The following is a 14,159-nucleotide window of genomic DNA, read 5'->3' on the forward strand; positions in this document are numbered from 1 at the left end:
TATTGGAATTCGCAGAAGACTATGTATAGGAGAACACGTGATATTAGGGTAACCACTATAAGTACGTATGTAGATATATATTTCCTCAGTGTTCCTAGATTGACCGGATACAACCAAGGGAAATCCAGCTCCTTATATAGACCACCCGGGTCGTGTACCCATGCACATACTGTATGTGGATATACCATATAGCTCAACAATCAAGTTTTCAGTTCAATGATTTATTTTGTATTGAGGTATAAAAATTTTTGAGTTCACACGACTTTTGCGTTACTATTTGTGTACATACACTAATAAAAGACGATACACATTTTGTTACGAGTGTGTAGTGTATATTGGCTACGTAGATGATTATGTAATCATAGTTAGTCTAGCTAAAGTCCATAAGATCATTCATTCATTAGTTAAGTCGTTCTTCCCAATCCAATCCCAGGGGAATTCCAACGTCTATTTATATTCCCGTGAGGAATGTACAACTGCCCACATGTTGTTTTCTCCCATTCTACCTTGTGGGGGGAAGATAAAGACTAGGCAACCCGGAGGCGCAGTCAATGACCACAAGTCGGAGGCTTCACCTTGTCAACCGTTTTATGCTCGTGATGTATTTGCCACTGAACTAAACTAGTATGCAGAACCACACGCCATCATCGTAACACATTTACAACCACAAGATGTGAGTCCTACAAAATCAGATTTAAAAAAACAACTTTTTCTGATTGTATTTTAAATCATTCTTGTTCAATATTTTTATTTGGGAGTTTAGTGTTTGAGCTACTAGTGCATACTATAGCGACAGCCCATATATTTTAATCGAATTTTCTTGATATAATGATAACTCAACAATGTGTGTGTGAATCTGCACTGTGTTTTGGAGTGTATTAATATAGGAGGAAAGTTACCACTTCAAGTATACACTTTCAACACTAAGAAACAAATCTAATACCAACACAGTCAATTAGAAAAACTATTTAAACGTTACAAAAGAACATCTAGAAGAATGTTTAGTTTCAAACCTTACTAATCAACCATGAAAACTCCTGCTGTTTTATTTGCACTTTTATGTGTGTTGGTGAAATTTGGTGCTGCTGATTCAATCACTGTTGTCGAGCAACCATATACCTATACTGAAGCAAGTCTGAGTTTCCCTAGTTTACCGGCCCCATCTTCAGTCATGACCTTTGAAGGCTGTGGAGACAGCTCACAAATGGGAATTCTCAGTATTACTGCCTTTTTCTGTGCCATTCTAATTGCATGGAGTGTTTAGAAGTCTATATGAAGCCAAATACTTTAAAAGTATTATAATATATAAAACGAATATGGGCTTGTACAATTAAAATTAATATATTAAGAAGCGATATTACTATAAAGCAACAAATGATTATTTGAGAATTCTTTCAAATCTTAATTCGTTGTCAATTGGTAAACCAACCAACACTGAAAGCAAGTTGACTAATTGTTGACGTTGTTTGTTTAATCCGTTGATAGGTTTGAATCCTGGTCTTGCTAATGGAGCCTTGAGCCAGTAAGACAATAAACTAGCAACAGGATACAATTCATCATAATCAGATTTACCAGGACCTTTGACTTGAACTCTAGTTGCAAATTCAGTAGCCACCACCAAGTCAATAATCAATGGTGTAGCAAGCAATGAATCTTCACAAACATTGTGAATACTTATTTTGTTGTGACCACCCAACATTAATTCTGAATAGTATTCATCCATGGCAACTTTAGAATCACCAACAGCTGGCAAGTATTTAATGACGATACAGTGATCAACTTTGTCACCAGATTCCTTGTTGTACAATAATTCGTTGGATTCAATAATATCATCAACAACAGATTGTTTGGAAATTTCCTTAGATCTAAATTGTTTTGGTGATGATAAATTGTAACCGTCATTGTTACCCAAGTGATTATAAGAAGCAATAGAAAGTGGTTTGATACCAGCATCGACCAAGAATTGAGCTAACACTGATTTAATTTTTGTTTGACCTGACTTGAAATCATCACCACCAATGAATGAGTCGTATTTTTCAGCTAACTCAATAACACCGGGAACAAATGTGTTTTGTGGTGAACCATTAATATATGGAACTTTTTCCAAGATAGAAGCAACGGCAAAGACAGTACTTGGAGCAATTTCTTCGTGTGATTCTTTAATACTCTTGATCAAGTTGTCAGCAGTGTCATTGACATTTGGCAAAACATCAGCATATCTTTCAGTATTAGCAGTCCATAAAATAATAACTTTATCTAATTCGTTTTTGGCCTTGAAATCTCTGATATCTTTTCTGATTTTTTCAACGTCGGCCCATTTATTATCAGTTTTAACTTCACCATTGACTTGGTTAAAAACATTGTTGGCACGTTCACTTTGGTTCAAAGCAATGAAATCAGGGTAGTAGATTGATTCCAAAGGTTTCTTGTTCTCCAAGTATGGATACAACTGCTTTTGTAAAGTAACATCCAAGACTTTAGCTCTCTTCATTGCTTGGTCTAATGGCAAACCACTAATATCCCAACCATCAACAACCAAATCATTTGGGTTAACCATTGGAACAATGGAGTTAAATGGAACGTAAACATCCTCACCAGTTTCTTTATCAACACCGATTTTGACAGTGGATGCTTGAGTAACAGAACCATAGTAATTTGGTTTAACAACACCTTCTTTGTTTTCAAAAGAAATATTGTGTTTGTTTGCTAATGTGGCACCTAACAATGTAGTACCGTTGTTACCGCCAATACCGACTAACAATAAACCAACCTTAGGGACTTTTAAATCAACTTTGAATTCATAGTCACTAGCAGTTGGTGTAACGATGAATTTACCATTAGCATCTTTTTCAACAACAGAGTTTTCATAAGTAAATTTGGTATATAAATGATCGTCCTTAGTGACAGAATTGGACGATTTGAATTCAATTGGTGTGGACATGGTAAAGTAGAATAGTTATTTGTTTGTGAAGGAGATATAAAGTGTTTGTGAATTTAAAAAGATAAAAAAGAAGAAATAGCAACCAAATTTCTTTTCAAAAACTTGTGGTTGGAGGAGGGAAATTGACCTTTATTTATAGTTGAACATTTTTTTGTTTTACTAATATAATAATAATTGTGTCTAATATACATAGTGTGTAAATTCAACTGTAAACAAATATTGCATTATTTCGGCGAAATTCGCTGAAAATCGGAATCACAAAAAAAATAGGGGACGGTAGTGGATAAAAGGATGAATGGGGGGAAGTTAGTGCTTAAATATTTGGCTTTTACAAGAACTTTAAGTAAGGGTTTCTATTCAGTTTGTATATATATCCACTTCATTGCTATCTACTTGTTGATCATAATATGTCATAAAACAACAACTTATCAATTCATAAACGAATACTGAAAGCATACACAGTTTGTATCGGATAGTTTGGATATTTTGAAATATCACAGGGAAAACATCTTTTGATATTTTTTCTTGGGGAATCCACAAAAGTCGTGTCGATTGTGAGTCTAGATTGTTTGATCCCAACAAAAATTTCAACGAGATTTAGGCGAAATTGACAATAGATAAAATTGCAGAATACTGTTAATAATTTGTAAGTAAATTGTATATTTTTATTAAATATTTGAGTTTTATAAGGTTAGACGGTGACTATGACACCAATATCTTATATGCTTTTATCACGTATTGGTAATGTATGCTAACATATATACATATACATTGGTGTACTGTCTCGGCGAAAATTAAACTCGTGTCCTTTTTTGTTGTGTTGGCAATAGAAGAGAAAAAGGAGAGCTATAATAACAAAGTTCATTGTGCTTTCGGCGAAAAAAATGAGACAAAAAGAATTTACTGAATAGGGTAAAAAAAGTTGGAAAGATTAGGCGACGACTGTGTGGTAGATATATTCGTGTAATTCTATTGGTTGAGATTTGTCTTCTTGGTATGGCAACAAAGGTACAAACAACAAATAGTACTTACTTGTTTTAGCACCGTAGCCACATTAGATGTTTTATTTGGTGAATTAAAAAGTCGCTTCAAGTGAAGTTATAGTTTTTTAGTTTATCCACACATTTTCCCAAGTATTGGAAACTAGTTGGTTCTAAAGTCATATATAAGATAACTGTATTGTTTAGATCATTTGAAATCTTTATTAAAAGACTTCCTTGGGTGTAAACTCCAAATATCAAATTTCTGATTCACTTTCGATATTAGGTCCAGTTATGGTAATGCAATTGCAACATTAATTAAATATGGTTTTTTCAGCAGTTGATTGTTGATGTTGTAGATCTCATTTAACTTTTGAATGATTTAGCTTATAAGCTTATCCAACTCTAAACAATCAAATCAAGTTGAAGGGACAACCAAATTCTAGTTTAATTACATAGAGCGTTATCTTTATATTTTTTTAAGTTGTGATTCATTGAACTCAGTCCAGAGATCAAACAGTTATGGAATCGTAAAAATCATTAAGAATCATTAGGGGTCGTGTGTATTGTTTAAACTTTATGTATGGTGATGAAAAAGTGGAGAACGTTAATTTAAGAGTTTGAACGTTACCATTTAATCAATGCATACATATCAGCAAATCTGACTCTCTGGTTAAATACCATTGGATACAAAACAAAAATATTCAACTAGGTTATATAAAAGGAATAAAGAATTATATTGGATTGAACTTGTTGGTGTCCAATTCTAGTTGAATTGATTTTTTTTTGCTAACTTTTCGCTCGAAGACGATACCAAAAATAATTAAAATATTTTTCCCGCTATCCACCTCTTTTTTATTGCAGTAATTAATTTATATGTTTCTTTTCTAAAGTAAAGTGAAACATTTAAATTTACCTTATTGAAACCTTAACATTAAAACTTTAGTTAAAATGTAACGTTATTGTGCTTATCGGCTTTCTCAATATCTATCGAGGTTACATTTTAAATTGATCTTGTAAGTCTTTGAAACATGCACTTTTACACTCTAATATCTTCATAGGCATTTCAAAGCCAAGATACTTTCCTTTATTTTAATACCTGAAATGTGCCTTTTCAATGCCCTATATTATCCAAGACAAGTTGCTGATCTATGATCTTTGATCCGCCTTGCAAAAGAAATTTGGGACTAAGAATAAAAATACAACAACCAAATATAACACAACAAAAAGAAAAACAAAATAGAAACAATTTTCCAGCTAATAATATTTCAATGGATATTTTTTCTCATAATCTTATTTTAATTTATTTGAATTGAATAGTATTATATTACTTAGTCGTTTCTTTATTTTTTATCTCGTTAAGGTTGCTTTTCTTTTATTATTTTTCGGTTTTCTTTTTCTGCATAATTTCGTGACATGATACGCAAATTTTGAATTCTAAGCCAATTGCTGTAATTCGTAGTTCTTAAGAGAAAGCAAATTATTTGCGTTTTACTATTAGTTTATGCAAGTGCACTCCGAGATTATAGTACTTGCCTATACGGAGATGTACTGCCAGCACTGCATGTTTGCGACACATTTATTTTAGATTTTTTTTTTTTTTTTTTCGCAGTAATTTCAAATCGTAGTTGTTGTCAAGTATCACAAAAATATCACCATAACGGGAAGAGTTGCCTCCCATGATGATAATGGTAAAGACTAGCCACTGTTTTGGCATTTTAAAGGTTTATGTTGATGGAGACTATTATTTGACAAGAAAATACTAACCATTCCCTAGAGAATTTTGCTGGCAATAACAGTAGAAATTTCAGTAAAACAATAGAAATTACCAAGTTGCTATTTTATGCACAAAATTGATGGTTATTCCAAGTTTTCGTCTTTGAAATTCAATTTTCAAATGAGTAAAGTCCACTGTATATTGGTGAAGAGCTGTTAGTTTAGTGACCTGTAATTATAAGTTATCTACAGGTGTACCTTTTATCAAATGAAGCAAAACAACCAACTTTAATCTTGTTGTCAATTACTGTTTGGTGAATCAATGTAGTAATTAATGAAGCGAAATGGTTACAATGACAGCTCATGATACAAATGAATGATAGAGATTACTTATAACATGACATATATTTGCCAAATAAAACTTTAATTTGTGACATTTGTGCATTTCCGAAAAAGAAATTAAGCTTAAATGACAAGTTAATTGTTAGGTCCAAATGACGCAATTCAAACGGATATGAATTAAACCATTTAATGGAATTTTAGAAATTTCACTTGACCAACTAATTATCTCAAGAAGTTACTGACATCACTACTTTGATACTATTGTTTCTTTTCAAATAATACCATTCAATGTTGTCTTTGTTTTGACCAACCTCCTTAATTTCTTTTATTGTTCACAATAAAAAGAAAGCTCATTTTATCTTTACATAAAATAAAAAAAAATGGCAATTATGAAAGGAGTAGAAGATTGAAAAACAATAGAAACTCAAAAAAAGAACCTTGTTATATTTTATCTTCATTAATGTATAGAACTACTAATACAAATAATAAAATGACAACCTTCTCTGTTCCAAAGTGTATCACTTCATTATACTTTTAACAATATATTCTATTATAAAGTTTTACCTTTGACAGAAATAATTATTGTGGTTGTTCTTTTCGCATCTTGCAGAATTTAACGGAATCGTGCATGGCTGGTGCGTGCCACCGAAAACAGAATTTTTTTTTTAGTGTGAGTTGAGTTGAGTTGTAAAATTCTGTTAAAAATCTCATTCAACAAACAAAAGCCAAATAATTTCGAGATCTAAAATAAAAAAAAGTTACTCGGGAACTTAAACGAATAAACCAACCAGCCAATCTCTATTGTTTAGATATACATTAGACAATGGCTAGAGTATGGGCAATAAGCATAACACTCATCCTCCCCGAATAAACAATACAGTATACATGAGAAAAAAAAGATCTATTTCCTATTTTTGTTAAATTGAAACTTAATTAGGTAAATTACCATAGTTATGAAAATGTTACAAAAGCGAGAACTTGAAAGGCACAACCGCCTAAAAAAAATTATTAGGCCTTTGAAATTATTTTGATTGCGAAAAATAAATCGAAACATAATTGAAACCAACTCAAGACAATGATATTCACAATGACAGCTTTCCATGATGTTACGGAATAAATGGAACTATAGTAATAATAATATTAGTTGGCTATTCATTTTTTTTTCTTGGTTGTGTTTTTAAGGACTTAAACAGTAAAGAATTACAATATATAAATGGTGACATGTTTTCCCAATAATATTATTATCTTCATTAAAAACTTTTTTGAAAAATATTTCAAGTTGTCAAATATTATTTTCATCAAACAAGAAAAAACAGTCCGTGCTATCATTTATATCCGACCAACGTTCCCTAGATATCCTAGAAATTCTTATATTATACCTACCGCCTTTTTTACCTGCTTTTCCGGGAATAATCATAAGATATATTTTTGAACAAAATTTCTTATATATAATAGAGAATTATAAACCATATTGCTGCTATTCACCAAGTGTTCTTTGCTTTACATTCTTTTTCTTTAATTAACTTCTATTCATTTTCCAATTTTAATTGATACCCCCTTACTTTTGTTTTTTCTATTTAATTCAATTTAATTCCCACCAATGCTATACTTGTTAACTATATTTTCATTATTATTACCTGCTTTAGCTATTAATGCTAGAAGTAACTCCAATGTTGCTGTTTATTGGGGACAAAACTCTGGTGGTTCCCAACAACGATTGTCTTATTATTGTGATTCCGATGCTGTTGATATTGTGATTCTTTCATTTATGCATCAATTTCCTTCACCAATTCAATTGAATTTTGCTAATGCTTGTGAAGGTACTTATACTGCCAATGGTATTTTACAATGTCAAACAATAGCTGAAGATATCAAATATTGTCAAAATAAGGGCAAGACCATATTACTTTCATTAGGTGGTGCTGCTGGATCTTATGGATTTAGTGATGATGCCACTGCCAAACAATTTGCTCATACTCTTTGGGATTTATTTGGTAACAGTAAAAATTTAGCTACTAATGATCGTCCATTTTATGATGCTGTATTAGATGGATTTGATTTTGATATTGAAAATAATTGGTCAACTGGTTATCCAGCATTAGCAACTGAATTAAGAACTCTTTTCCAAAAAGATACTTCCAAGAATTATTATCTCGGTGCTGCTCCTCAATGTCCTTATCCCGATGCTTCTGTTGGTCCATTATTGAAACAAAGTGAAATTGATTTTGTTTTTATTCAATTTTACAACAACTATTGTAATTTAGGATCTTCATCTTTCAATTGGGATACTTGGTTAAATTATGCTGAAACTGATTCTCCAAATAAAAACATTAAATTGTTTGTTGGTGTACCTGCTTCTTCTAGAGCCGCTGGATCAGGTTATAATGACCCTAGTGCCGTGTCTCAATATTTGACAAGTGATATTTTAAACAGCAAGTATTTTGGCGGTATTTCAATGTGGGATGTTTCAGCTGGTTGGAGCAATACCAATTCAAATGGGAACTTTGTTGAAAATATGAAAGCCATTGTTAAGAAAGCTTCACCAGGAGAAGAAACAACTTCTTCTTCTACCACCACTACCACCACTACTACTTCAACAACAATTTCTAGTAGTTCTTCCAGCAGTAAAACTAGTAAAACTAGTACTACTAGTACTACTAGTTCTTCCATCAGTTCTACCACCAGTTCTACCACTAGTTCCACAAGCAGTTCTTCCACCAGTTCTTCCACCAGTTCAACCACTTCTTCATCTACCACCTCATCACAAATTTCTACTACCTCCACAGCACCAACTTCGTCGACAAGTTTATCTTCTTCAACAATAAGTACCAGTGCTTCCACTAGTGATACCACTAGTGTTACATCCAGCGAGACAACCCCAGTTGTTACACCATCTTCTTTGTCAAGTGCTATTACCATTCCAGGTGATTCAACTACCACTGGTATTTCCAAATCCAGTTCAACTAAACCTGCCACTTCTACCACCAGTGCCTTATCATCTCTGACTACTACTGTTGCTACTATTCCAGATGACAAAGAAATTATTAATACCCCAACTGATACTGAAACTACATCAAAACCACCTGCTATCATCACTGAATCAGATGCTACTACTATCACTCAAAATTTAACTCCATCAACTACAACAAAAAATGTAAAGACAACATCAACAAACATTGTAACGGAATGGGTATGGGCTCCAACTACTCTTCGCACCCTTACAACGACTTATCAAATATTGACAACTAGAACACATATTGAAACAGTTTTTGCTGAACCAAGTACAGTGGTTATCTATAATTAGTATCCCCGGTTCTATTCTGTATGTCTAGATTTTTATGATTGTTTTTGTATTATTAATGTGATTGTTCGTTGTTTTGTTTCGTCTTGTTTCGTTTTCAAACTTTAGTTCTGAGTGAATAATATGTTATTTACCATTTTATAGTACACTTTTTCTTTATATACATATATATGTGTAGTTTTTATTAGTATTGTTGTTCTTTTTTTAATTATGAATGAATTTGTTATATACTATATTTCAATCTATAAACAGAATTAATTTCAATTTTTGTTCCATATTTAAACCAGATAATAATTTCCTTGCTTGTCGATTCATATAAACTAATTTCAAATCACCACCTTTCCAAGAATCCAAATTGAAAAAAGAATCACCACTATAATCATTATCATTATCATCATTATCTTGGTTTCGGGTAATTTTTACAGAATTATTAGTTAATGGAGATATCATAAAATGGATAATTGCATGATTCGTAGTATCTAATTGAACAACAGCTTGTGGAGTACATGGATAAGGAGTAACAATAAACATAAATGTTGATTTTTTATTAAATTTATGGAAATCTAATATTCCAGACAATTCACGAATTATTTTTGCATCCGGTTTCTTCTTAACATTTTTACATTGAATTAATACTTGAATATCATTAATTAATGATATGGGATTAGAAGCAATATTGAATTTTGATTCTTGACTATATTTTAATATTGATTTTGATGAAAGTTTTATAGGTTTGGTGTCATATTCATATTCACGTTCTTGTTCATTATAGAATGGGGATAAATTCCATTTCCCTATTATATCAACTCCATTATCATATGCACCACCATTTTTAATCAAGTTTTCACAATTGAGATATTTCTCGAAGAATGCCTTAACGTGTAGTTCGTATAATGTTCCTCGGAAAACTGTTGATCCCGTGTTTATGGAATTCTTTGAACAATAAGAAAGATATTGTTGACAATCTTGAATAGCTGAAAATTTTAAGCCTCGGAGTGAAGTTGTTGATAGTGAGTTATTAAGAATGATATATATAGGTTGTCGTAGTATTGAGATCATAGTAAGATTTATAGTTGGTGATCTATAATAACCTAAACATCATCATCACTGCAAAAGTTGGTGAAAAAAAAATTACGCACAACAACAAACGCGCACATCACCCCTAATGGGAATGGACAAAAAAAAAAATGTCGGCTTTGGCTTTCAAAACTCAACTCATGAGTATTTGGCAAACCACTTCAAGCTCCATCAAATGTTCATACCCGGATTTCTAACATTACTACTTACTATTTTGGCATCAGTAGAAGCCAAAAAGATCAATTTATATATAAAACCAATTGATTCTCCTTCCAAAGGTGATTCAATAGGATTCATAAACGATGATTCAGTATACTTGATAGATTCTACAACAACTTTACAACCTGATCAATTCTATTGTGTGGGAACCAAAGACCTTGACAATCATGAATGTTTTACCCTTATCAATGGTGTTGAATCATTAAATGGCACTGTTATTGATGCCTTTATGGATGAAAATGGGGTTACGATATCACGATTATCATTAAATTTTGATGAATCTTATAATAATAAATCAAAATTAAGAAAACACAAGTTTACTACATCACCAATTCCTAATTTGAATCCTGATTCATTAAAGAAACAAAGACAAAAACAAGGAAATAAAGGTGGTCAAGGAAATAATAAACAAGTTGAAATTATCAAACAGAAAAAATTGGTGAAATATATCGATGATGATGGGAATGAAGCTGAAAAGGAGATTGAAGAAGAAATTGTAGTTGAAGTCGATAACAGATCTTGGGTACAAAAGAATTGGATGTATATAGTGCCACCATTATTATTGTTTTTGATTGTTGGCGGTGGTGATCAACCCCAACAGTAGAAGAGTTATACATAGGTAAGCTAAGAGAATGAAAATATAAATACTAATAAGTGAAGTTAGAGTTTGAAAGTGTTGTAGTAGTAATAGTAAAAGTGGAAATCTCACTCCAATGACTTTTTGGTATGTAAGTAACAAATTGGTAGGTGAAGGTCGTGTAATTGTGTGGTCAAATCTATTAACGAATCAGAGATATGGAATTGTTAATGGACTGCACATAGTCGTGCACTGTTGTATATTTTTTTTCACTCCATTCAAATACTAAGAGACATAGACAAGTTTTTTTTTTTTTAACCGACCCAATTGGAATACAGCAAATTATTCTTCTCATAAAAAAAACCAGAAAGGAAAAATTAATAAAAAAAACTTCAATAATTAAAAAAATTTACAGATTTATTGAAAAACCCAATCATCATCAACAACAACTCCTTCTTTGTAATTACAACATACTATTCTCCCTTATCCCATAACATATTCTATCAAAAATACTTTAACCCACCTAATTTTCCCACGACTCCCTTATTACAAATCACTATCAATAAATAACTTTCCCACATTTTGTAATGAATTCTATAAAATCACATATATTAAGATCATCAAAACGTTACATATCGGCATCGAGCAAAAGATTAGCTGAAGTTGAAGTTACCGTTGATGGAAGAAAAGTATCCATCGAAGCTGGATCTTCAATCATTCAAGCTGCCGAATTGGCAGGAGTAACCATTCCTCGTTATTGTTATCATGATAAATTAGCCATTGCTGGTAATTGTCGTATGTGTTTAGTTGATGTTGAAAGAATGCCAAAATTAATTGCTTCATGTGCTATGCCAGTACAAAATGGTATGGTTGTTCATACTGATTCAGAAAGAATCAAAAAAGCTAGAGAAGGGGTCACCGAAATGCTATTAGAAAATCATCCATTAGATTGTCCTGTTTGTGATCAAGGTGGAGAATGTGATTTACAAGAACAATCACAAAGATATGGTTCTGATCGTGGTAGATTCCATGAAGTCGTTGGTAAAAGAGCCGTTGAAAATAAAGCTATTGGTCCATTAGTGAAAACTTCCATGAATAGATGTATTCATTGTACTAGATGTGTTAGATTTATGAATGATGTTGCTGGTGCTCCAGAATTTGGTACTGCGGGTAGAGGTAATGATATGCAAATTGGTACTTATATTGAAAGAAATATCAATTCAGAAATGTCAGGTAATATTATTGATTTATGTCCTGTTGGTGCCTTGACTTCAAAACCTTATGCTTTTAGAGCTAGACCTTGGGAATTGAAAAGAACTGAAACCATTGATGTTTTAGACGCTGTTGGTTCTAATATTAGAGTCGATACTAGAGGTATTGAAGTCATGAGAGTTTTACCAAGATTGAATGATGACGTCAATGAAGAATGGATCTCTGATAAAACCAGATTTGCCTGTGATGGGTTAAAGACTCAACGTTTGACTACACCATTGATTAGAAATGGTGATAAATTTGAAACTGCCACTTGGGATGAAGCATTATCTACTATTGCTGCTGCATATTCTAAAATCAATCCACAAAATGGTGAATTAAAAGCCATTGCTGGTGCCTTGGTTGATGCTGAATCATTAGTATCTTTGAAAGATTTGGTCAATAAATTAGGTTCAGAAAATGTTACTACTGATGTTAAACAAAGTGTTAATGCTCATGGATTTGATATTAGATCCAATTATATTTTCAATTCTACTATAGATGGCATTGAAGATGCTGATCAAATTTTATTGGTTGGTACTAATCCAAGATTTGAAGCTGCTGTATTAAACACTAGAATCAGAAAAGTATGGTTAAGATCTAATTTAGAAATCAGTTCTGTGGGTCAAGATTTCAATTCTACATTTGATGTTACCAATTTAGGAGAAGATGCCAAGGCATTAGAATCAGCATTACAAGGATCCGTTGGTGAAAAATTGGGTCAAGCCAAAAAACCATTGATTATTGTTGGATCCGGTGTTGCTGAATCTAAAGATTCTGAAGCCATATATAAATTAGTCGGTGAATTTGCTTCTAAACATGAAAATTTCAATTCTGGTGAATGGAATGGTGTTAATTTATTACATCGCGAAGCTTCAAGGGTTGCTGCTTTGGATCTTGGATTTAATACATTGGTTGAAGATTCTACTAAAGCCAAATTTATTTATTTGTTAGGAGCTGATGAAATAACCAATAAAGATATTCCAAAGGATGCATTTGTGGTATATCAAGGCCATCATGGTGATTTAGGTGCATCATTTGCCGATGTTATTTTACCAGGGTCAGCATACACGGAAAAATCCGGTACTTATGTCAATACTGAAGGTAGAGTACAAGCCACTAGAGCTGCCACAAATCCACCTGGTGTTGCTCGTGAAGATTGGAAAATTATAAGAGCATTATCAGAATATTTGAATGCCAAATTACCATATGATGATATTTATTCAGTAAGATTGAGATTAGGAGAAATTGCTCCACATTTGGTTAGACATGATGTTATTGAACCCGTATCTCAAGAAATAGCCAAGATTGGTTTCAATGATTTAGTGAATAAAAATAAATCTGCCACTATATTTGAAGAGCCATTAAAGAATCCAATTGATAACTTTTATTTCACTGATGTTATTTCAAGATCTTCACCAACTATGGCTAAATGTATTTCTACATTTGGTGCTAAAATAGAAAAAGTTAAAGATGAAAAACCCGATATCAACTTCTAAAAAAAGATGGAATAAAATAAAATATAAGTATATCTAATGGGGTGGTTGATCTGATACTACTCATGGAGATATATTTTCTTTTTTATTTTTTGTTTCAACTATGCATATCATTGTACAATATATAATTATTCACAATTCGAATTTACCACACACACACGCAGATTAGACATATCACAAATTCAACCAATTCTAGCAAACTATTTATTATTATTCTCTTTCTTTTGATAGTTTGAATTAATTTTTATGTTTGACAAGT

The 14,159-nt window shown here is 32.0% G+C and overlaps 5 protein-coding genes across 5 annotated transcripts, besides 2 other annotated features; 3 read left to right on the forward strand and 2 right to left on the reverse strand. All coding sequences in view use genetic code 12, as the record gives it.

Annotated features, from left to right (window-relative positions):
• Nucleotides 1-199: a long terminal repeat ((tui-Ra) Long terminal repeat (LTR); about 199 bp long, 19 copies per genome).
• A 124-nt stretch (nt 200-323) lies between these two features.
• Nucleotides 324-655: a long terminal repeat ((theta-Ra) Long terminal repeat (LTR); about 366 bp long, 7 copies per genome).
• A 723-nt stretch (nt 656-1,378) lies between these two features.
• INO1 (inositol-3-phosphate synthase) lies at nt 1,379-2,941 on the reverse strand (the record flags this gene model as incomplete). Its single annotated transcript, XM_714254.1, has 1 exon — nt 1,379-2,941. One exon carries the CDS (start codon nt 2,939-2,941, stop codon nt 1,379-1,381), a length of 1,563 nt encoding a protein of 520 aa, XP_719347.1.
• A 4,638-nt stretch (nt 2,942-7,579) lies between these two features.
• On the forward strand, nt 7,580-9,283 carry CHT3 (Cht3p; the record flags this gene model as incomplete). The annotated part of the gene is made up of 1 exon (XM_714255.1): nt 7,580-9,283. The coding sequence occupies one exon, from the start codon at nt 7,580-7,582 to the stop codon at nt 9,281-9,283; it is 1,704 nt and encodes a 567-aa protein (XP_719348.1).
• Nucleotides 9,284-9,517: 234 nt separating this feature from the next.
• CAALFM_CR10120CA (uncharacterized protein) lies at nt 9,518-10,339 on the reverse strand (the record flags this gene model as incomplete). The annotated part of the gene is made up of 1 exon (XM_714257.1): nt 9,518-10,339. One exon carries the CDS (start codon nt 10,337-10,339, stop codon nt 9,518-9,520), a length of 822 nt encoding a protein of 273 aa, XP_719350.1.
• A 106-nt stretch (nt 10,340-10,445) lies between these two features.
• CAALFM_CR10130WA (uncharacterized protein) lies at nt 10,446-11,180 on the forward strand (the record flags this gene model as incomplete). Its single annotated transcript, XM_714258.1, has 1 exon — nt 10,446-11,180. The coding sequence occupies one exon, from the start codon at nt 10,446-10,448 to the stop codon at nt 11,178-11,180; it is 735 nt and encodes a 244-aa protein (XP_719351.1).
• A 560-nt stretch (nt 11,181-11,740) lies between these two features.
• Nucleotides 11,741-13,903, forward strand: CAALFM_CR10140WA (uncharacterized protein; the record flags this gene model as incomplete). The annotated part of the gene is made up of 1 exon (XM_714260.2): nt 11,741-13,903. One exon carries the CDS (start codon nt 11,741-11,743, stop codon nt 13,901-13,903), a length of 2,163 nt encoding a protein of 720 aa, XP_719353.2.
• Nucleotides 13,904-14,159: the final 256 nt, after the last annotated feature.

This window comes from Candida albicans, chromosome R, assembly GCF_000182965.3.
Source record: "Candida albicans SC5314 chromosome R, complete sequence".
NCBI classification, from domain to species: domain Eukaryota; kingdom Fungi; phylum Ascomycota; class Pichiomycetes; order Serinales; family Debaryomycetaceae; genus Candida; species Candida albicans.